Source organism: Grus americana, chromosome 31 (genome assembly GCF_028858705.1).
Source record: "Grus americana isolate bGruAme1 chromosome 31, bGruAme1.mat, whole genome shotgun sequence".
In the NCBI taxonomy this organism is placed as follows: Eukaryota; Metazoa; Chordata; class Aves; order Gruiformes; family Gruidae; genus Grus; species Grus americana.
In genome coordinates this window covers 1,482,298-1,504,165 of record NC_072882.1, presented here as the reverse complement: position 1 = coordinate 1,504,165, position 21,868 = coordinate 1,482,298, and the positions used below count along the sequence as shown (strand labels likewise).

At 49.3% G+C, this 21,868-nt stretch overlaps 1 protein-coding gene across 1 annotated transcript; it reads left to right on the top strand.

Annotated features, from left to right (window-relative positions):
• Positions 1-2,968: 2,968 nt before the first annotated feature.
• SLC48A1 (solute carrier family 48 member 1) lies at positions 2,969-18,527 on the top strand. The gene is made up of 3 exons (XM_054806923.1): positions 2,969-3,157; positions 13,551-13,718; positions 15,668-18,527. Exons 1-3 carry the CDS (start codon positions 3,019-3,021, stop codon positions 15,802-15,804), a joined length of 444 nt encoding a protein of 147 aa, XP_054662898.1. The 5' UTR covers positions 2,969-3,018; the 3' UTR covers positions 15,805-18,527.
• Positions 18,528-21,868: the final 3,341 nt, after the last annotated feature.

The following is a 21,868-nucleotide window of genomic DNA, read 5'->3' as shown; positions in this document are numbered from 1 at the left end:
AAAAAAGGGGGAAAAAAGGGAAAAAAAGAAAAAAGGGAAAAAAGGGGAAAAAAAAGGAAAAAAGCAAAAAAGGGGGAAAAAGGGGAAAAAAGAAAAAAAAAAAGAAAAAAGAAAAAAAAACAAAACAGAAATAAACCCCACCCAGACTTTATTGTTTCTGATCAGGTCAGAGAGGTTTTCTACCCGTAAAAAAATTATTCCGCAAAATCCTTTTGTCTTTGGCACCAGCCGTTCGGGCAGACTCAGCAGAGCTGGAATGACACTACAGAAGCCGTCTCCAAATTTCTGCTGGGTAATTGGCGGAAAATAGGTGTGAGAAGAGCCTGGGCAGAGAGAACGGAGACGGAGCTGATTTTACCTGTTTTGACACAGAATAGCTGACTGGCGTTTGCTGACGCCGCTTATTGCGCTTTCGGGTACGTGCACGCAGCATCCGAATCCCTGCGATTGCTGCAGGAGGTGTCAGGAACGAAGGTTTTTTGGAGATCTCAAGGCTTTTACGCTAAAAACCCACTACCAGCATGTCCCTCCCCCAGCCAAAGGCACCCAGGACAAGCAGCTCTTCGCAGTCATCCATCCCAATATTTTATTCATCCATCCATCCATCCGTCCCTGATATTTTATTAATGTCACCGAGTCTTTCGTGCTCAGCCCCGGGATGTGCCAGGCTGTCACTCGGCGTTGCTGAACCCAAACGAGCTGCAAGATTATCCGTGTTTTCACCAGTGAGCGTGACCGACGCACGGTCAGCATCTCAGGCGCGAGGTGCGCGCGCGGAATAACGTCCCACGGCGCATTCCGAGAAATGCCGTCTCTCCTCCGAGCCCTGCGGTGAGCTCCCCCGTGAATTTTCCGATTCTCCAGCCAAGAATGTGATAAGGCTTCACGGGTTGGTCACACTGCATAAACATTTTCTCCGCTCTCAGATCCCATGACCTGCTCTTGAACCGACGGAGCTGAATCCTCAGCCCCGATGAACGTCAACCTTTGCAGACACGCCGCGCCTGCCCGCATCCTCGCGTCCTCCAAAAAACGAGGTTCTTCCACATCCTCCCCGTGGTCTCTGACGGTTTGTCACTTGTTCCCCTCCACTCAGCACGTGTTGCACCACATCTGGGTGCTGTGTCCGGTTTGGGGCCACCAGTATGATCTAGACATCAATGAACCAGAGAGAACTCAACAGAAGGCCACCGAGACGGTTGGAGGTTGGAGGGCAGTTGGAAGCTGGAGCTTCTCCATGAGGGAATGGGGCTTGTTCAACCCAAAGAAAAATCGTGGGGACACGTAAGAGCAGCCTTGAGCACCTACGAGCAGGTTATTGAGAAGATGGAGCCAGGTTCTCCATGGTGGGTCGTGGCAGGAGGCTGAAATCAGAGAGATTCACGTGGGATATACGGAGAAAGTCCGTCCTTGGTGGTTTTCAAGACCTCGCGTTGGGTAAAGAGTGAGGGAAGAGAAGGGGAAATGTTGTTTCAGCGATGTCTCAGGCTGAAAGGGAAGGAGGCTGCTGCCATCTAGAGCAGGGACTCCTCTGCGTGCAGCCACGGCAGCCAAGCTGCACTTTCCCAGGCCTGGAAAGATCATCCTGGTAGAGACTAAACACGGAAAATTAAGGAAAAAACATTACGAGCTGGAACAGAGCAAGTAATGGATTCCCAGGCTCTGGGCAGAGCATCCGTCCTTGCTGTCCTTGGGCGGCAGACGATGTGCCGCTTACATAAGTGCAATTAATAATTGATTCGAAATAGGTGGAAACAGCCCATTCTTGTCTCCATCATCGCTGCAAGTCTCTGCCCCTTGGGTTTAAGCGCGGCCAAACTGAGCCGGCAGATCAGAACACGGGGGGAAGAAAAAAAAAAGGTTAAAAAAAAAAAAAGGTTAAAAAAAAAAAAAGAGAACAGAAAAGCCCCAAAACTACTTAAGAACTTTTATTAGGTGTCCCCAAACCGCAATCCCACAGCCCAGCAGGATGGTGCTGGTTGAAGAAGGAAAACTCCCCGGGAGAGGAAGCGAAAGCCGCGCAGAGAACGTCCCCAAGCCCACGTGCTCCCTCACCTCCCGTGTCCCCATGCCTCCTGTGTCCCCCCACCTGACCCCATGACCCCCTGTCCCCCCGTGCCCCCCTGTGCCTCCACAACCCCCCACGCCTCCGTGTCCCCACACCCTCGTGGCCCCGCTCCCCTGTGTCGCCATGCTCCCCGTGTCCCCACACCCCCATGTCCCCTGTGTCCCCCCGTGTCCCTGCTCCCTCACGTCCACCTGCATCCCTCACGCCCCCCCGTGTCCCCCACGTCTCCCTGTGTTCCCACCCCCGGATCCCCACGTCCCCCCGTGTCCCCCACATCTCCCCATGTCCCCCCTCTGTGTCGCCCACACCCCCTCGTGTCCCCACCCCCGTGTCCCCACGCCCCCCGTGCCCCCCACATCCTCCGTGTCCCCACCCCCGTGTCCCCACGCCCCCCCGTGTCCCCCACACCTCCCTGTGTCCCCACTCCTGTATCCCCCACATCCCCAGTGACCCCCACACCCCCCCGTGTCCCCCACACCTCCCTGTGTCCCCACTCCTGTATCCCCCACATCCCCAGTGACCCCCACACCCCCCCCGTGTCCCCCACATCCCCTGTGTCCCCACCCCTGTGTCCCCACCCCAGTGACTCCCACATTCCCCGTGTCCCCGTGTCCCCCACATCCCCTGTGCCCCCACCCCTGTGTCCCCACCCCAGTGACCCCCACATTCCCCGTGTCCCCGTGTCCCCCACATCCCCCTTGCCCCCACCCCCGTGTCCCCACCCCCGTGACCCCTACATCCCCCGTGTCCCCACCCCGGTGACCCCCACGCCCCCCCTCCCCACCCCCCGTGTCGTCCCCCTCCGTGTCCCCCCGCCCCCTTCCCCGGGCTTCCCCTCGGTCCCCCCGGCCGCCAGGGGGCGCGCTGGCGCGGGGCGGGGCCGGGGCGGGGCGGTGGGCGGGGCCGGGTGATCGGCGGGCGGCGCGGCGCGGCGGCGCAGCAGCGCTCTGATGGCGGTGAGCCGGCAGCTCGCCCTCCGCTTGGCCTACGCGGCGGCCGGCGCCCTCATGGGCTTCTCGGCCTTCTTCACCTGGAGCCTGGCTCCGGCCTTCCGACAGCCCGCCACGGCGGCGGCGGGGGGGCTTTCGGGTACGAGATGGCGGGGGGAGAGCTGCAGGGGGTGGGTGGGGGGCGGCCGGGGTGCCGTCGCCTGAGGTAACTCGCGCTGCGGGGCCCGCCGGTGGGTGCTGAGGGAGGGGGTGAGGGCGAGGAGCGCCTTCCCTTGGGGGTGACGGGCTGTGGAAGGGGTGGCTTCGCCTCAGTGCTGCTGCAGGTGGTCCCTGGGGTGAGGGGGGACGGGGCGGGGGTGAGCGGGGACCCCTCAAAGCACCCAGGAGGGTGGGTGAGCCCAGAGCTCCCCCGCCCCGGGGTCCCCGCCTGGGTGTGTGTTCTTACCTCCCCAAAAATCACCCAGCAGCCTGAAAACGGAGGGAAGCAACGGTTCGTGGCAGGGCGGCGGGATGGCCTCGACGCCCGGCTGCCGGCGCGTGGCGATGCCCCCACCTCCACGCGTCCCTTGTCTTCGAATCGCCGTGGCCGAGTTGTCAGAACCGGGCGCGTGGTGCGTGGCGGGGAATAAAGCTCCCTACGGCGGGGAGGGTAGTTGACAGCAGGATGGAGGTTTTTTTTGGGCTGTGCTCCGTTTTGGGAAATCTCCAGGTGATGCTTTTGTGACCTCCCCAGGAACTCCTGACCTCCTGGAGGGAGTTGCTGTGCCCGTGAAGGAATGACTTTGAATAAAAATCTGTTTGGGAGACTTTAGCTCACAGTGTCTGGCTGTATTTGCAACTTGAACTGCAAAACCGTGCTTTATGGGACACGTTAACTGCGTCTGTTGTTGCTCATCCCTTAGGAAAAAGGAAATTAATTTGTGTATTTTATAACCTCACTAGTGAAGATGGAATTATTCTAGTTGTCGTCTTGGTCCCAAGAAGGGTTTTGCAACGAAATCTAGCAAACTTGCTGTTTGTGGTGGAAGAGCTTTAGTTAATGATGTTGTAAAACTCACAATGTTATGGAGCAAAAACTTGTAGAAGTTTGAGGCTAAAATTGCGCGTGGCTGTCAGAGTAAGCCCCACGTGCTAGCAAGCGTTGTGACTGAAGAGAAGATTTCATTTCAAAGTTACAGTTAAAAGCTTTGCCGAATTTCCTAGTAAATTTTTGGTCTGGCAACCTATATTTACATGTGCTCTGTATTTTCAGGAAAGAAAAGAAAAGCACCAGCCTCCTGATGTTTATACCTGCTGAAAGCATCTGTGCCAGACGCTCTGAAATAAGTGTTTGGGCTGCTTGTCGTACAGGCCAGAGGCTGTAAAACGCATCTTAACGTTCACTGAAATCAGTGAGGTTCAGATGCCTACATTGGTTGTGGATCTTAGTTAATGAGTAAACACCTGGAGGAGGAGGAGGAGTTAAACTTTTGTAAAGAGTCTGGCTTATTTCTGGTGTGTGAGCAACGCCAGCGCTCCTGGCTACCTCTTGGTATTTGCTGTGCTGTCAGAGCAGTTGAGGCACAGGGTTCTGGTTGTCTCTCTGCTTCCTCTCCTTCCAAAAAGATTTCATTCCAGCTGGAATTAAGCAATTCCAACATGTTTATCTTGCTCTACTAGGTGGCACGAGGAAAGCTGCGGCGTTGTACCCCAGAAATGCACAAGAAAATAAGAAGTAATACTTCATGCTGCATGCGCGTGCTGTCTTGGTGTTCACAGAGGAATTTTGGGAGTCCGTGTTCTAGAAGGAGGTTGGTGAGAAAGCAGAGGGAGGAACCACCCTGCGCTGTCTGTGCTGAGGTTATTTAGATAGTTGTCTGCAGAGAGGAGGAGGTTTAGGTAATTCGAGCTAGTTCAGATAACGAGGAGCCAGGTAAGCAAGAAACAAAATTAAAAAAAAACGGTCACTTGTTAGGTTGGGCTCTATGAATTTGTGTGCTCAAACATCTGTTGAAATGTCTATAGGTAGAGTCACAGTAGGATCACAAAGCCTGAGAAACAGATTAAGAAATGTATGTTTTGGTGTTAGACGAAGCTGATTTAAGGGGTTCCTGTCATCATAGGCACGGCTGCTTTTTCCTGCCCTTCTTCTTGACTTTTCGACCCCCTCGATGTCTCAATAGGTGAAATATGCTCCAAAGGTTTGAGATGAGACTTTTTTTTTTAGGTTGCCACCCCTGAACTGAGTATATGTAGTACGCTGTCTCACAAACGTCGTTATCCCCACAACAGAGGGGCCAGGAAGGAGTGGGAATATAACCCATATATGGGAGGACCTTTTAAAGTCATTCTGTTAATGACAGAACATTGACAAATGTTAAAGTCAAGTTGTGCCTTTGGTTCATTGCTAGCCTTTACAAATCGACGTTTCACATCCTGCACGCTGGAGCCTGCACGGGTAGAGAGCTAAGTGGTTGCTTGTTTAGTTGTGGAGGAGTAGCCAAAAAAAAAAAAAAAGCCATGTTTTTTCCGTGCAATGAAGCAAAGGCTACTTGCTGAAGTAAGACTGTCATGAGAAAAAAATCGCGGTGTGTAGGAGGTTCGCGTTATGCTTAGACACTGTGGATACTTCAGTTTCAGGTAAGCAGGGCGTTCACTTGGTTTGTTTCTGGCGTACTTCATTAAATCATCCGGTTTTTTATTGTAACGCGCTAACTAGTAGTTACTTCTACTGGCAGAGAATGGCAGGAAAGGAAGTGGTGGGTGAGCTGCTGAAATTTTCCGCTGTGTAGATGTTGCCAAGTTAATTGTCAGGTATTGTTTTGTGCCCTTCAGTCTGCTAATAAACCTGTTGCAACTTTCTGCATGTCGTACTGGATAACGCAATGCAGAAAGACGGTTTCTCCCCCAAAACGTGTGACGCAGCTCAAGTCCTGGGGTGCAGCGTGTGCGCTGCTGCAGCGATGTTGTTGTGACATCAAACCCCTGTGCTGGAGGTGTGCTGTCTTTAGCACAAATGGGGTGTTTTGGGTTTTTTGGGGGCTTATATGTGCCTTTTTCATTCAGAGGCTTCAAAAAGGGATCCGAGCCCCCTGAGAGCGAGTTGCAGGTCAGGTTGTTGAAGCTGGGAGCTCTGACACCGTGTGTGGGGGGCAGAAAATTGTTTAGGCTAGTGTATTTGGCAGCTTTGCAGCAGTTCCTCGTTAATAGGCCTCTGATTAAGCTGAGGCTTTGCCAGCCAGCCTTCTCTGGGAGTGTGTGTTTGTAGATGTTTATCTAGTTTTAACTATCCTTCTGGCTTTCCCATCACCTCCTGTGTGTTTGTCGTTGCTTTTCTCTTGCCTGTGTTGGAGAGATGGATTGCAGCCTGCTGCAGCTTTTGTTGATGTTCCTTTGCTTTGTCAGGGGACGTGTGGTTTAGGGTGTTTATCCGTATACTTCCTCTCTGTAAGAAGTCCTTCTGATTCCTGTCTGCAATCAGGAATGTATATCTTTGTAATCAGTTTATTTATCTTTTGCTTATCTTCTAGAGAACCTTTCCTGCTACATTTTGCATTGAAATCTGCCCTCCGCTGCTGCTTGTACTTTTACTTGCTCTGCTACATTTCCTATAGAGTAAAGACTTAGATATCTATTTACTCCAAGTTCTAGTATTAAAGTTCTGTGGAGGGAAAATTGCCACATACTGATGAGTCTGTAACAAGCGCCCTGAGTTACCTCTAGTTATGAAACCAGAAGCGTGTAATTTCAGGTGCTGAGCAAACTACCTTTCCAGTCTTTCCGGTTGGCTTTCAGAATAATAAACCCCCCACGCAATGCCTAGTTAAATCAACTCACTAATCCTCAAAATCTTAAATATGCCTCTGGGCATGCATACTTGGGAATTTTGGGATCATCTTAAATTAGATACAGACCTGTGTATCATATCCTTGTTTGAAGCAGAAACACCCCATCGAGTGCTTCTGATAACCCGAGGGACAGCAACTTAATTGACTAATCGCAGGCCCCAGAAAGTCATTCCTGAGCTAATACTGGCTGTCTCGGTGGTTTGCCATTTAATTTTGAGCTAGTCACAGTGGCTTTTATAATTTACTGCTTGTTTGTATGTTTGACCTTCTCCCCTCACTGCCTTAAATTAATATTTTTTTTAAGTAGGCCATGAATCTCTAAGCAACTCTCATGTTTTCTATTCTGCCAGAGGCAATTTAAAAGAGAAGAAAGCAATTAAATGTTTTCAGGATGTATCCAGCCCTTTCCTGAGTGGCTTTTAATGTTCTTGTGTATGTATCTTCTCTCCTTAAATTTAATCGAAAGAGAGGGATTATTTTTTTTCCACTCCAAAGAGACTTTATTGGCTGTTTCCAAGCTGCTCAGATATTTCTGGCAAAATACAGAGCTTGTGCTTTGCGAATATAATGTGGAACAGATATTAAAGCAGCTGCAAGGAAGATGAAACACAAAATGTACTTTTCAGACATTTGAAACTTTAAAAATATCTGATAAGTGAAAGTAGTAGAAGCTAGTTTATGCTGAACGCAGCATCTGTCGCGTACAAAAGTAGTGATTCTCTGAAGACTGATAACTAATCTAACTCGCGTACGCTAGATAAATTTATGCAAATTGGCTTTTTCCCTAGCCAGGGCTAGAATAGCACGGCCAAAAAGCCTTGCAGTTATGAAGTAAAAACATTCTTAAATGTTTGGATTTGCATATAAAATACTACATACTGGTCAATTAAGGCTTGGCTCGCAACTCCTTTAGTCCATCGTCTTAAGGAATGGAGAAAAGGGAGGGAAAGCATGCTAAAAGGAAATGCAGAAAAGATTGCACGTGGCTTACTCTTAATCGTAATTTAGTGAAGCTGCAAGGAGAGAATGAGTCCCTTGTAAGTGCTGCTGATGTGCTGGAAAATGTGATGTTGGTTTCATCTGAGATGTGAGTGATAGAGGCCCAGAGCATCTGAAATCTGTAAATCTTGTTTCCTGCTTCTGAAAACAGCTGAGCAGACCGACTCGGTGCTGAACGACAAGCCGCAACGCCAGATTTTCTTCTCCCATGTGTGCGGCCCAATCTTGCTTTCCTCCAAACTGAAACGGCCTGGAATAGTAAAGCACTGGATCGCACGTGTCCAGAGGGAAATTTTGCCAAGTGAAAACCACTTTTGTACTAGAATACTCCAAAGACTCCTCTCCTTCGAGAGCTGGAAATATTTCAGTGTTGATCCCCAGCTATTTTGGCAGAAGAGCTGTTTAAGAAAACCCGTTTTTAACCTCTTCCAAAACCAGCTGAGGCTGAGCTAGCTTGGCTTTAGCTCCCGGAAGAAAATGTTTTACCCTTTCAGAGAATCAAGCAGACAAGACAAAGTTTTCAAAACTTAGAAATGGCAAAACAACCGTAGGATGGCGAAGCTCAGGCTCCTTTTAGAGTATGTATTTCTAATGCCTCAGCTAGAGTAATAGAGCATATAAAAAAAAGATTGTTTAGATGGAAAATGACTGAAGGCTTTGTAAGCACTCTGAAAAAAATTCTTCTAATTGGTCACCATAGGCTTCATATTTTCCAGGACTGCACAAGTAGTTTTTAATATTGTTTTTCATTCTTATTGTCGTTTTGTTTGCCATCATCAACACGCATTCTGAGCTTCAGAATGCTGGAATAAGAATGCTCATTGCGGAATAGCTTCTGCGTCTTACGTGTTTGCTTGGGTTTTTGGCCTCCCTTGCACATTTGTTGTTTTTTCCTAGAATCTGTAACGCCCATTAGTGTCGTACACAGTGTCCTTCCACGGCGTGCAAACGTGGCCTGACACGTTTGGCCTCTGGCTGCTCTGACCTCAGGGAAGGCAGCTGGGCTGTTATTCCTGGTCAACAATGCAACTTGTTTTACTGGGACCGAAGAATCGGGCAGTGATGAGCAGGGGTCTGAGAAAACCTTTTGTTTGTCACTGGGTTTGGTTTTATGTTTGGAGAAAGGGAAAGTTTTGTTTCACTTGAGCTCAAGTATGCCAAACTTTCGAAAGGGCTTATCAAAATATTTAGATATTAGTGTTTTTCTGTACTAGGTTACCGACTGAGGGCGAGCCTGCTTTTGAACTTGCCTTTTAGAATTTATTTAAACTTGTTCCAAGTATGCTGTAAGTTTTTGTATCTTAAATATGAATTTGTCTTGTCAAAATACCTGCTAACTCTTGTTTTAAAAACCCTGCCTCTGTCACTGTTGTTTCAGATGCACTCATGGTTGTTTGATCCAGTTTCCTTTTCCTGGAGCTTTGTGTACTTGGGATAATTAGTTTTTGATTTAGAGGTAATTTTCCCGTTGCTCTACGTCGGAAATCCCTTGATTGTGTCTTATTGTGAGCGGCTCTTATTTTAGGGTCATTCCAACCATGATGTGCAGGGTAAATCCACCAAGACAAATGTTTCTCTGGGTGCAAGATTTTCTGACGCTATTTTAAGCAGACGGTGTAACTGGAGCTGACCGTCACCATTGCTACTCCAGGGCTACGTCTGCAAGTTCAGGTTTTGCTTCTGTGCAAAGTGCAATTCCACTGGAGAATACGACTGTGGTTGTGGAGGAGGAGGGGATTTGGGGGGAATTCGAGGTGAAAAACGGCAGGTCCTGTAGTTAATCATTCCAGACTTTAAAGGAGACATAACTCTTATTTCCTATTCCAGTAAAACCTGTTTCACTTGTACAGCTGAATGAGCTAGCTGCTCTTCTGTTGCCTACATAGAGCCGATGGGTTTGTGTTAAACCTGCAAACCTTTGACTCTCAAGGTCTACAAAGTGAGTGATTTCACATTAACTAAAAATACTAATATGGTTTTAGTTTCTCTGTGTGATAATGAAAGTCCTTTCTGTAAATCAGCACAACTAATTTGTTCTTCTCACCCCTTACCTTATGTATATTGGTGAATAGGAGGTGATTTTTCTTTTTCTGAACCCAGTTTCAGTTGAATTAAACATGAATCAAATGCTCCATTCCAGCATTCACGGACACTTCTCCTCTGGAGTAAGTTAGAAATAGCGTGGGGTTTTCTTCCCCGCTGAATGCCGCATGTAGATAAGCAGTTAGCTTAAAGAAGGCTTTTTAGCAAAAGTACATGTTTTCATGTATTTGTGTTTGGTTAGTGATAACTGTATTTAGCAATATACTCTGCTTAAATTAGATTCCCTGCAATAATTGTTTGTTTTTCCCGTGTATTCACACTCAGAGTTTGGTCTGTTATGCCCTGCTATTATGTAGCTTCATCCCACTTGGGATGCTCCTTCAATTGCCATGCATCTGTCACCGTCTGGATGGTGGGTTTGCGCTTTTTTTTTTTGTGCCTATTCCCTAGTTCTGAGCAGCGCTGGTGGGGTTTGAGTGCCTGTCCGAGTATCATCTCACAAGCTCAGGATGAGCAAATTAATTGAAAAAGCAAGTCCAGTTCTCATTTCTCTTACCTGTCCCTGAATGCATACTGTCAGTGTTTTTTACGTCAGTGTTGATGTTTTTTTAGACAGTGCTGTGAGCTGATTTAACTTTTTGGAATGCTTTTCTGCCATTTTAAAGGAAAAAAAAAAAAAAGAAAAATCAACTGCTCTGCAAGCTGTGTAGACCCACCAAAGGACTGGACTGCCGTAGGGGTGTAAGGGAGAGGAGGCGAGCGTACGGCTGGAGTTAGAGGAGACTCCTTTCCCCTCTATTTCACGTGGTAATGAATGTGATGTTGGCTGAGCTGCCTGTAAAAAGATACCCTGTCTTTAATGACCGTGTGACCAAACTCTGTCCTTCAGCGCGTGGTGAAGTTGTCATGAGCCTTTTTTTGCTTACTCACGTGTGGGGCAGTTACTCCAGATGTTAAGAATTAACTGAACGCAACGGTTTGCCAAACAGCTTCAAGTGCTGCATCAGGCTTTAGGGTCAGGGGGAAGATCATGTGCTGCCTCTGCTCTTGCCACAGAGAGCTTTCAGAGTATCAGCGGCAGTTTTGGTGTGGAAACACCAGCAACTTGACTCAGCAAGTTCAAATAAATTGTGCCAAGTCATCTGAAAGCGCCTGGGGGGGGAAACAGGTTGTTTTGCTGACTGAAAAACGCAAGTTCCCTGTTGTGTTTTTTTTTTTTTTTTTTAAAGTGAGTTGAACTTGCTCGAGAACAAGCTTAAAGGTAATACCAAGTTGGGGAAGTGGTGGTTTAGAAAGCTGAGTGATAGACTTTTCCACCAAATCCCGTGGCAGGCTTTTTGAAAAGCATTGCCAACGCAATTATCGTCTTCTGCATCTGCAGAACTCCAACATAGCGTCTGCCAGCTTTGTGATCTCTAGGACGTGTGTGTAGTGCTAGCCTGTATTGAACAGTCATGGAAAGCAGTATCTGTAGCTGACTTGATGAGACTCTCAGAATTAAAATCCTCACTGCCGAAGCCAGAAAACACGCTTAGACACTGCTTAGGTACAGCAGGTCTGACCAGATGAAGTAATGGACTGATTCTGCCTTGCATGTTTGCTGTGATAAAAAGTCTGTGAGCTCCATCTGTCCCGGATATCAGCACTTGACCCGCGGGTTTTTAGTTCACCCTGAGTGCTTTTGCTTTTATCAGGTTTTTCTTTTGAAGGTTGTCCTTTTTCCACCCAGCTCTTTTGTGGGCCACCATGGAGAGTATTTTGACTTTCTTTGCCCCGTCCCAAGACACTGAAGAGGCAAAAAGCATTGCCAGGGTTCTCCTGTCTAGTCTGGAACTGACTTTGTGTGTATTCAGCTTCATTTGCCGTGCACCTGCAGCACATCCTGTGTCCGTGTGGCCAGCGAGGACAGAAAACCTGCTAGAAAGGAGCTGAAAGCTGCTTGGGAGCTGAAAAGCAAGTCCAGCGGGTTTGTGGGGCGACTCCGAGCTGTGCTCAGCTATCGGTTTTGACACAGTTGGTTTTGTCTGGGCTATAGTACGTTCTTTTAAGCCTTGGGTATAATGACCATATCCAGTAACAAATGAGCTCTGGCAAGATGCGTGGCTGTCCTTAGTATTAAAATGTTTATCTTGTAGTGGGCAAGGCTGCTTTTCGTTTCCTTTGATGTTGAGAAGCAGCCGCAGAGGGAGGTCTGTGTTATTGCAGGATACCATATAAAGCAGCCTGGTGTTATTTTTTTTTTTTTTTCCCCTTGCTGCCCTTTAAATAAAATCTGGAAAGGAGGTGGCAGCAAAAGAGAAATACAAGCCAGTTAGTTGCACCACTGGAGGTTCACATTTCAGAAGGGCCGCCAAGGTCTTTGCCAAAATGAGTCAAATGTTTTAAGTCTGTAAAGTGGCACTAACTATAGGCTGAGTTAGCAGCTTAAGGAGATTTAGTCATACTCTTCAGCGCTGCGACTTTAAACAGAGGAACAGCTTGCTATAATTGGAGTTGACGATGTTGCTTGTAGTTGGGATTGTATTATGGGGAATGACAGGCAGCCTTGTTCTGGCCGGTTATAAAAACTTTGACAGGCTTTAAGCATGTGAACGGACAGTTGTATTGAGTGTCTCTTCTAATTTTTTTCAGAAGTGTGGTAAAAAGGTAGCAATTTTTAGAACAAGACATCGTTTTTCCCCATAGCAGAAACTGTTTACAGCTGTTATTTGGATGCTTTCATCCTTTTTTTTTTTTTTAACCTCCCGTTTCCTCCCTTTTGACAAGGGAGTTGAAACTTGGTTATGGACTTGTCACCTAAGCTTAAGAAAATGCCTTTTGCTGTTGCTATGAAAGCCAGAGTGAATTTGGCTGGTCTTTAAAAAAAATAAAAAATAAATAAACTATATGTGCTCAGATATCTGTCCGGTTATGTAATCCAGGCATTTTGGGCCAGACCCAAAAGTACAGAGTTAGCTTTAGGCCACCTTAAACATGCTTAGCATGCTTTGCCATAAGTGGGAATTGTGTGTATGAATCATCTGGGAGCTGAACTTCTACACCCCTTTACTTGAACCACTTGAAGTGTTTGGAGGGGATTTGTATAAACGGATTCTTTGTGACGTTCACTAGAGATAGGCGGGAGCTAAAAGACATGATGTGAAACCCTGAGTACTGAACAGGTCCAGTACGTCTTGGTTTAGGTGTCTAAAATCAGTGGTTACGTAGTGGTGCTCTTCATCATTGTCTCCATGTGTAGAAGGGGCTGCCTGGCCTTTGCGAAGAGATGTGCTAATTCTTGCCAAGCGCTTGGCTTGTGTGATGTCCTGAAAGCTGTATGGAGAATTAAGTAAAACTGCCCTGAGTATGCATTAAATGGGTCTGGTCCAAACAGGAAAACAAACATTATTTTGGGGGGAACCATTCAATGAACCAAGTCCTTTCTGGGCCAGCCTGTAATCAAGATCTGTATCTTAAAGCAAAAACGGGGAGGCTGGGGTGGTGGTGGAGAGCGATGCTTGCGCAGGCAGCCGTTTATTCGGGTATTTCCCCTCTCTTTGCGGGGGACGCAGCCACGAAGCATTAGCGTTCCTTGGGGTTTAACGAGATGTGTATTTATTAGACGCCTTTCTGTGTTGCAGTGTGATGCACGGTACTGATTCCCCTTGCTGTCTAATTGAGCAGGTGTTCTGGCGCTCTGGGCCCTAATCACGCATGTGATGTATGTGCAGGATTACTGGAGGACCTGGTTAAAAGGGCTGAGGTTCTTCCTCTTCATCGGGATCCTCTTCTCAGCTCTCTCAGTGGTGGGATTCTGCACATTCCTCGTTCTGGCCATCACCAAGCACCAGTGTAAGTACTTTGTTACAATAGGCAACTGGGAGAAATGACTAGCGATGCTGGGATTACTGGGATTGGATTTGAAGGAACAGAAAAGCCTACAAAGCAGAACTGGGTTTGAAGCCGGGGGTGCTCCTGCCATCTCTGCTGCGAGGTGTTGAGAGACTTTTGGGCTGCAAGAATGCTGTTGCATTTCATTTTTCTGCTGTGATGAGTAATTCTGCTGCCCGATGAGTGCCGCTGTCTTGGGGCATCATCTAATATTTGATAGCTGCATCCTCTAATATTTGATAGCTGCCTCAATAGGCCTAGTCTATAGGACTGCTGGCAAGCCGTTTTCCAGTATTATTTCCCACAGGAACTGGAATTTACTTATTTCCAGGACAAATAAAGCAAGTGCTCTTAAACATTGTCTCTTCAGCGCTCATAAAGCAGGTGGGTGAGGATATTGAAATCCAAACACGAGTCAGCAGGGTGAAAATGCCTTCTAAACTTAGTCAGCATATAAAGCTGTGTTGCTATAAAATATTTAACGTTGTCAAAGGAGGGTTCACATAATTACTCCCAGTATTTGCTTGGCAATAGACCAAAGAGAGAAAGTTTGGGGTTTGTTTTTTTTAGAAGTTGTCTGTGTTTGTTGCTTGCTGCATTTGGGCTGATAGCCACTAAGAATCCTGTTGTTGTTGTACTCGTGGTGGTAGGCAAGCTGTGTTGGGGTCGTAACCCACCGAAAACCTAAATACACTCCCCGTGGAGATTTCGAGCGCTTCAGCCTGGTGGAAGGCTATGAAAATATACTTGTACACCATCGTTAGAAAGACAAACGTAAAAAGAAAACCAAATATTTTTCATTACCTCCTTTTTTGGAGATACGAGGAAAACTTTTTGGGGGGAAATATTTGGAGGGTTTTTTTAGGGAAATGGGGGTATTTTAGGGAAAGCCCTAATTCTGGGGGAAAGTAGAATATCTGCAATGGTTATTTATGTATGGAAGGTTTAGGACTGATACATTTAATGAGTGGGATTTACTGAGTAAGTATTGCTTTGTGTAATCTTCAAAAAAATTATCTACCTTTATGTTTTTTAATAATGACCAAGCACCTTGTACTTAGAGGTGGAATTATTTTCCGCATTAGGTTACGTAAGTGTATTTCCAAATTGTTGACAACTAGAGCAAAAAACCCCTAAACATTCAAAATAAACATGAAGACTGCTGACATGCACTCAGAAAGCAGAACCATACCCACTTGACTTCAAAGTAATCCCTGAGTAGAGGCAGTTTTATAATAGATAAAGAAGAAATGTGTTGATTTGCAAAGATTCTCTAAAAAGAGTCTGTTCATGTCATCCACTAACGTGATTATCACGTATTGAAGACCTGCAGTACAGGTTGAAGTGCACCAGTATTATGTGTTAAATATCAGTCACAACAACCGGTAAAAGCATTTTTAGAAGGAGAATATGTTTTATTTCTTCTGTTTTCCCCCTAGATGTGCAGATTTCCTCTCTCCCTGCCGTGGTGGGGGAGAAGGGAGTAGTAGTAAGGCAGGGTGAGAGAGATTAAGAACTGCAGGGTGAGAGAGATTAAGAACTGCAGGGTGAGGTTGTTTTCTTGAGCTGCATGTTTCTGCCATCCAGGAATTCACGTGGACTTCATCCCTCTCCTAAGCAAGGAGAGTTTGGGGTGGCTGCATGGGTGACCTTAGAGCTCTTTGGGTCTGCTTCTCGGGAGATAGTAACGACCTTCTTCAGACTGTGACCGGAATACTCTCCTGTGGCAGGGGTCTGGGCCAAGAGAGCTGGGATTAAGGCACTGCCTAAGCCTCGCTTGCAGAACAGGATCTTTAGCTGCAGGCTGAAAAGCTCCCAGGAACTGGGAGGCTGAGTTGAGTTCTTCCTGGTGGGACTGCATGAGGGATAAATGGGATTTTTAAATGTATCTGTATCCTTTTCTCTCCTAGCCCTGACTGATCCCAGAAGCTACTACCTGTCGTGCGTCTGGAGTTTCATCTCCTTGAAATGGGCCTTCCTGCTCAGTTTGTACGCTTACCGGTACAGGAACGAGTTTGCAGACATCAGTATCCTCAGTGACTTCTAACGCTTGGACTTCAATCCTCTCTGAAGGTGCTGGATGTTTGAATTGCCCCCCAAAGGCATGGTACACACAAGAGATGTACGAGAGGCAGAGAAGGAACCCACCCAGTGCTGCTTGGTTTGTCTGTCTGCAGTAGGGGTTTTTCCTAATTGCTTTTACTCAACCATTTAAAGTTTGGCTAATTATGTCAATCTAGTCTTTCTGTAACCTCCCTGGGAGTCCCTGTGTCTGGTGGTGAGGCAAAAGACTCCACGTGCTTACACACAGCAGGCCTAGATCCACTCTTTGGGTTGCTCCCAGTGCAGGGCAGCTCTCGGGTGGAAGTCCTGGGCCTTCCAGGAGCTGGAGGTTCGTACCTCATGGCTGCAGCACCCCGACATCTTGTCCTTGTGAGTGCCCCAGATGTGTGGAGCAAAGAACCCTGCTGTGTGAAAGTCAGCTCCTTTTGCACTGCTCCTCAGAGAGAGAGGGAGAGATGAGCCTTCCTTTGCAGCAGAAATCCCTACGTACCTTTCAGCCCGTACCCCGCATCTTCTGGTATTTTCTTTTTACACAGTGTACACAAAGTCAGCTCTCTCCTGTGGTCTGGATGAGCCCCAAGGGACAGGCCAGCAGCAGAGGAGCACTAGTCATCTCAAGGCTCTGTCAGAGGTGGAGAATGCTGATTCTGGCTGCTATCCAGGATCATTTTAAAAAGGAACTTAATACCATATTTCACACTCAAATTTGTAGCATGTCGAATCAGGTGTTTGGGTGAAAGATGTGCTGGGCAAAGGCTTACCTACCTGAACCTCTGGAGAAACATGAATACGATTCTTCTAAAAAAAAAAAAAAAGAATAATAGTTTTTGTAGGCAGTACTATGTTTCCTTTTCTTTGCTCAGCTTCTCTGTAACAGCAGGATGAGAGAGGGAAGGAGACATGGGACTCAATAATGCGAAAGGTACCCAGGGTCAGCTCCCAGCAAGTGTCACCGGCATAATGGTGACAGGTCTACACTCGTGGTGTGCGGGAAACGGCTGGGCTTGACCAGCACGTCTTTTGCCTGATGGCAGTGAAGCCTTCCCTCTGCATTTCATCCGTGCACGGCACTGCTCTGACAAACCCAAAACCTGAGTGGATTTACTGGCCTCTTCAGTCCCGGTGTTGTGCTCCCTGCTGGCAGCTACCCTGAGAAGCTTGAAACCTTCAACATCATCCTTGTTAACTGTACGTCCTTCAGGCTGGGTAAAGGTTTTGGGCTGCTGCTCTGGCAGAATCCAGGCCAGTGTTTTGCCTTGTTGGGGCGATGGTGCTGGCTGCTACAAACTGGAAATGGCAACTTCCATGAATAATTCTGTAGGTGGGTGAGAAGAGAGGCAGAGGAAGCCCCTGGAAAGGTGAACAAGGCAGGCGTTTGAAGGAGTCTCCCAGACAGGGTTGTCCTGCTGCTTCTCAGGGTGCTGCTGGAGCCTTCCCTGAAGTGCCTTTTTGGCAATCTGTGTGGCAGGGACCTGCTCAGGGGTTTGTGACCAAGTGAGGTGCGAGCGGAAGGTCCTAGGTGCTCTGACGTCAGCCCAGCTTTCTCTCGTGCCACACACAAAACTCCTGGTCTGGTTTTGCGCAGCCGTCTGCCGGGGAGTATCTTGGACTGTCCTTTGTTACCTTATCCTAGCGGTGTGCTCTGACTTAGCCGTGTGTGAATCCCTCTCCACACTCGAAGGCTCCATCCACGCCTTCGCTGCTCTGGGTTTTGCTTGGGAAGATGAGTGGTTCAAGCACGCAGTAACTCATTTGAGCTGTTGAGGGGATTTTGGAAGTGTTTCCCAGCACCTGTTGATAGCGTTCCCTGGCTTCTTGGGTAGGAAGATCCTCAAGTGACTTAATTAGATCGAGGAACACCTTTAGGTCAACACGTAAACCAAGGTTGCAGCCAGCTCTTGCCAGGGCACCTGCCGGAGTCGCTAAACCCAGCCAAAGGCTGTCGATGTGGCATGTGCTTACTTAGGAGACTAATACTCGGGCTTTTAAATGCTAAAATCTCCCTTGCTGCTGAGGTCAGGCTGCCGGCATGCCTAGCAGAGGACGGAATAGCTCATCTCGCTTCTCTGCCCAAAGCCGTGGCACCCACTGAGGGGTTTGCAAGTGGTTTTAGCATCGGTCGTTTCAATAAAAGCCATCTCTCGTCACACAACGCTGCCCACGCGGTGCGAGCCCCGGCTCCGATAACCGGGTTGTGGCGTTCTTGGGACGCAGAAATCCCGACTCTGGTGAGAGTGCTGGAGCTGTGTCGCTGCTTTCCGCCAAGCATCGTCCCCGTCTGTCACTAAATTGCTGAGCCCTTCCGTCTGCGTGACGGGACATCAGGGGCTCCTTTCTTGGGCACGTGTCCAAAAGTCCTGTCGGCTTCCCCCAGGGGTTTTTAAAGTTTATTTTTGTGACTGTAAATTTGCCTACAAACAGCTCGCTGAATCTAACCCCTCTCGTCTCCCTGACATGTTTTAGCTCTGGAATTTATACTTGCATCTCAGCTTTTTAAAAGATTGTGTATGTAAATATATAATATATTTTTACATTGTTTATGCTTCGTTTGCACGCTTGGTGTAAGATTTGGTCCTGCGGTGGGACGATGTAATTCACAGTGGGGTTCATTTGTGTGTATCCCAGTGTCTCCTTGTACTAAGCCACACTATAACTTGTATGTGACACCACAGTAAGAGCAGAAATACAGTCGTCTTTCTCACCAAACCAGTGTCTGGGGTGATTTTTCCCTGTCAAGTTGTTAAATTCTGTCTCTCTCCCTCTCTTGGTGACAACCTGCAGGAGCATCGCTCTTTGTGGGAAGGACAGGGGTGAATTGTACAAAACATTTTGCTTTTCGAGGTGATGCGGAGCCCCAGCATTTAACTCTGTCGTGCTCTGTCCCTTGCACCTTTATCAGTGCTCTCAACGTCCAGATCCACAGGTAGTGATGCCTAAAGTGTTTGGGTTTTTTTTTTTTTCCACCACAAATCCCTTTGGATTTTGGGACTTCAGCACAAAGGGATTTTTGAGCAGGTGATGTTTCCAGCCCCTTTCTGTTTGAACTACACTGTGTGCGTAGTCCGCAGCAAACGGCCGAGGGGAAGAGACGCTTATAGGTGGGGGGGGGGCGGCTGAATAATCTGCTGCGATGGGAGAGAGAATCCTGATTTCTGAGCCGCAGTCATCCCCACCTCGGGCATGTCACCACTGCTGTCTGCAGGAGCTGCAACTCAGCCACCTTTTTAGCAAACTGCAACTTCAAAATAGTCTGAGGGGAGGGAATATTTCATCTGTGAAAACCCGTGTGCTGCCTGCCCGGGGACAGGGTGCTAACTATTTTTTTTTCCTCTTTGGGACCTCCAGATTTTATTATTTTTGCTGTTAGAATGAGACAATCCTGGTCTCTTAACCTTCTCCCAGTCCCTCTCAGCAGCTTGGCCAGCACTTGCCATCAGCGTGGGCTAATTAGCCTGGTGACGATCCCAGCTATCAGAGGCAGCTCTTTGTTTTATTTCCCCCCCTGTTGCCCTCTGATTTCTCTTGCCTTCTCCACGGCTTGAAGAGAGACAGCGCAGGCACTCGCTTATTTAACCTCATAGGTGGATCAGACAACGTTTCATCCGGGCTGCGTCCAGCTGAATGCGGAGGAGTTTGGATTAAGCCATCGCTTTCCTAGAGGATGGAGGAAAAAAGGGTGCTGCAGCACCCGTTCCTGCGTGGAGGCACCCGTCCTGCAGCCCCTGCTCCCAACACCTGAGCAACCTCGCCTGGCATCACACGGGAGGTGCAAACCCCTGCGCCCGCAGGTGAGATTCCCAAATCCACTCCGGGTGCGCAGAAGCTTCCCTCAGTGCTTGTGGTTCTGGTATTAGGATTGTCTAAAAATTGCCGGGATTGTCTAAAAATAGCTCTCGCCCGAACGCCAGCTGCGGTCTCGGAGCAAGCTGCCTGTCTCCCCTGTGTGGTCTCAGCTGGTAAGCGTGCTCCACGCTGGATCTCCAGCGCCTGCGCTTACGGCGTTCACTGGGGACAGAGGAGGGGGAAACGGGAATCCCGCACCTCTCCTTCCTCTTGGGCTTTTGGGAAGGAGAAGGCAGTTTTAGGAAGCGGAGCAGGGATGGGAAATGTAAAGCAACGTCTTAAATTCGGTGCTGAAGGTCGGCTGGAAGTTTGGTGGGATCCGCTGCTCTGCTCTTCCAACCCAGCACCTGGCACGGAGGTGGCTGCACGCCCTCGTCGTGGGCTGATGCTCGTGGAGATCCCTCCTGTCCAAACCTCGCACCGAGCGAGACCTCGAGCAGCTCCTCTCCCGGTTCTGCCTGGTGACACGAGTCCCGTCGCTGATGCTGGGACCAGGCCCCCGTGCCCCCACCTGTGACCGAGTCCCCTGGGTCAGCGCGGTTTGGGGTGCTGGGGTGAGCCCCCTGCATCTCGATTCCTGATCGTCTGCTTTCTGTAGCCTTGCCAGCGAGTGCGGCGGCTGGTGGGAGACCGCGATAATTGGAACATTTGGAATAAATTTGGGAAGCGCTGGGACGGAATCTCCCCTTTGATGCTTTTCCTGCAGGAGGGAAGAGTCCAAGGCTCCGCAGCGCTGTGGTTGGGAGCGTCAGCCGGTGCTGCTGCATGGCGAGCTCCGCTCCAGCTCTGATTACAAATGAAATGAGTTTGCCAGGCTCAGCCGCGTCCTTGGTGGTGTGACCGGCCGCCTTCTCTGAAGGGCCCCAGAGCAGCTTCGCTGGGGGCTTTCTGGGGTGAGTGGTGAGAGGTCTCCTTCAGGGAATGGGAGGGGGCAGTGGGGTCCCCCCCACCCCGGAGCCTGCAGCTTTTGGCAGCAGCGTGGGAGGGATGTGGGAGACGGGGCTAAGCACCCAGCCTGGCTGGGAGCACCCATGGGTGCAGGGTGGGCAGTGGCCGGTGGAGGGCAGCAGTCGCCAGGCCATGGCTGGGGGGAGCTGCCCACCCCCCGCCCCCGGAGCAAGATTCTGCATCCCCACAACACCCACATCGTGGGGATGGGGGTCTGGTTGAAGGTCTCCTGGCTGTTGCAGTGGGGGGACAAGGCTGGACCCCTTTGGGGACCTCCAGCTCCCACTGCGGTGACCCCACCGCCCTGGCCAAGATCCCCATTTCCTGCAGGTTGAGGACTGCAGAAGTCCTCGTTTCACACCTACACCCCGTCCCAGGGTGACAGGAGGGTCCGGCGGGGCAGTGAGCTGCGGCCGGCAGCCACCACAGGCCAGTTTGGAGCTCTCCATCCCTCACCGGGATCTGACAGATAGCTCCGGGAGCTGCTCCTGCACCGGGAGGTCGCTCCTGGCACCATTCCTGGCTCATTCTTGCCAAAATCTCAGCTGGTTTTGTTCTGCTGAGGAGCCGCCAAGTCTCTGCCATTGACGGGGAGGTGACGAGGACCGACAGACCTGTGGGACACACACCCGGGGATGCCACGTGAGTGCTGGGGGGGGGATTTCTCCCACTGACCCTCTCCCCTGTGTCAGGTCCAGGGGCTGAGCTCAGAGCTGCAGCGGGTCCAGCACCGTGTCACCATGAACTTGGGTGTCCCCTGAAGCAGGGACCGTGTGGAGCCCAGCGTGGGTCCCGTCACGGGATGCTTGGGGGTGTAGGTACCCACTGGGCATCACCAACGCTGCTCCCAGCCGTCAGCGCAGGAGCGCTGGGTGTCATGCAATGCTCTCCGATCCCACGGCCTCTCTTGGTGGGTTCACAGCCACGAAACTGCCCCTCAGGGTGGCTGCAAAGGTCGGAGCAGGTATGAAGGGAGGGGATCTCCCTTCTGTGCTTGGTTTGCAGTGGGGAATCCGAGCCCCCTAAGCGACAGTCTCCCCCCACCCCGTGCTGTGGGATGGGTTTTGCGGCTCGGTGGATCCAGACACCCTCTAAAGGAAGGGTAGAGCAGCTGTTGACTGCTTCGGTCAGGAAGGGAAAAGCCTTCTCCTCTCCTGGGGAAAGGTTTCCAGCCCCTGCTCTAAACCAGGCGGGGCAGCACCTGAGCCCAAATTACCTGTTCTTCCCTCTGGCGCTGGAGTACGAGGGGAGCAGAG

Bases quoted from the DNA above. Each gene is read 5' to 3' on its own strand.
- SLC48A1 (XM_054806923.1), top strand. From the start codon at position 3,019: ATGGCGGTGAGCCGGCAGCTCGCCCTCCGCTTGGCCTACGCGGCGGCC. The intron at 3,158-13,550 runs GTACGAGATGGC...CTAATTGAGCAG, and splicing joins GGCGGCGGGGGGGCTTTCGG to GTGTTCTGGCGCTCTGGGCC. The intron at 13,719-15,667 runs GTAAGTACTTTG...TTTCTCTCCTAG, and splicing joins GGCCATCACCAAGCACCAGT to CCCTGACTGATCCCAGAAGC.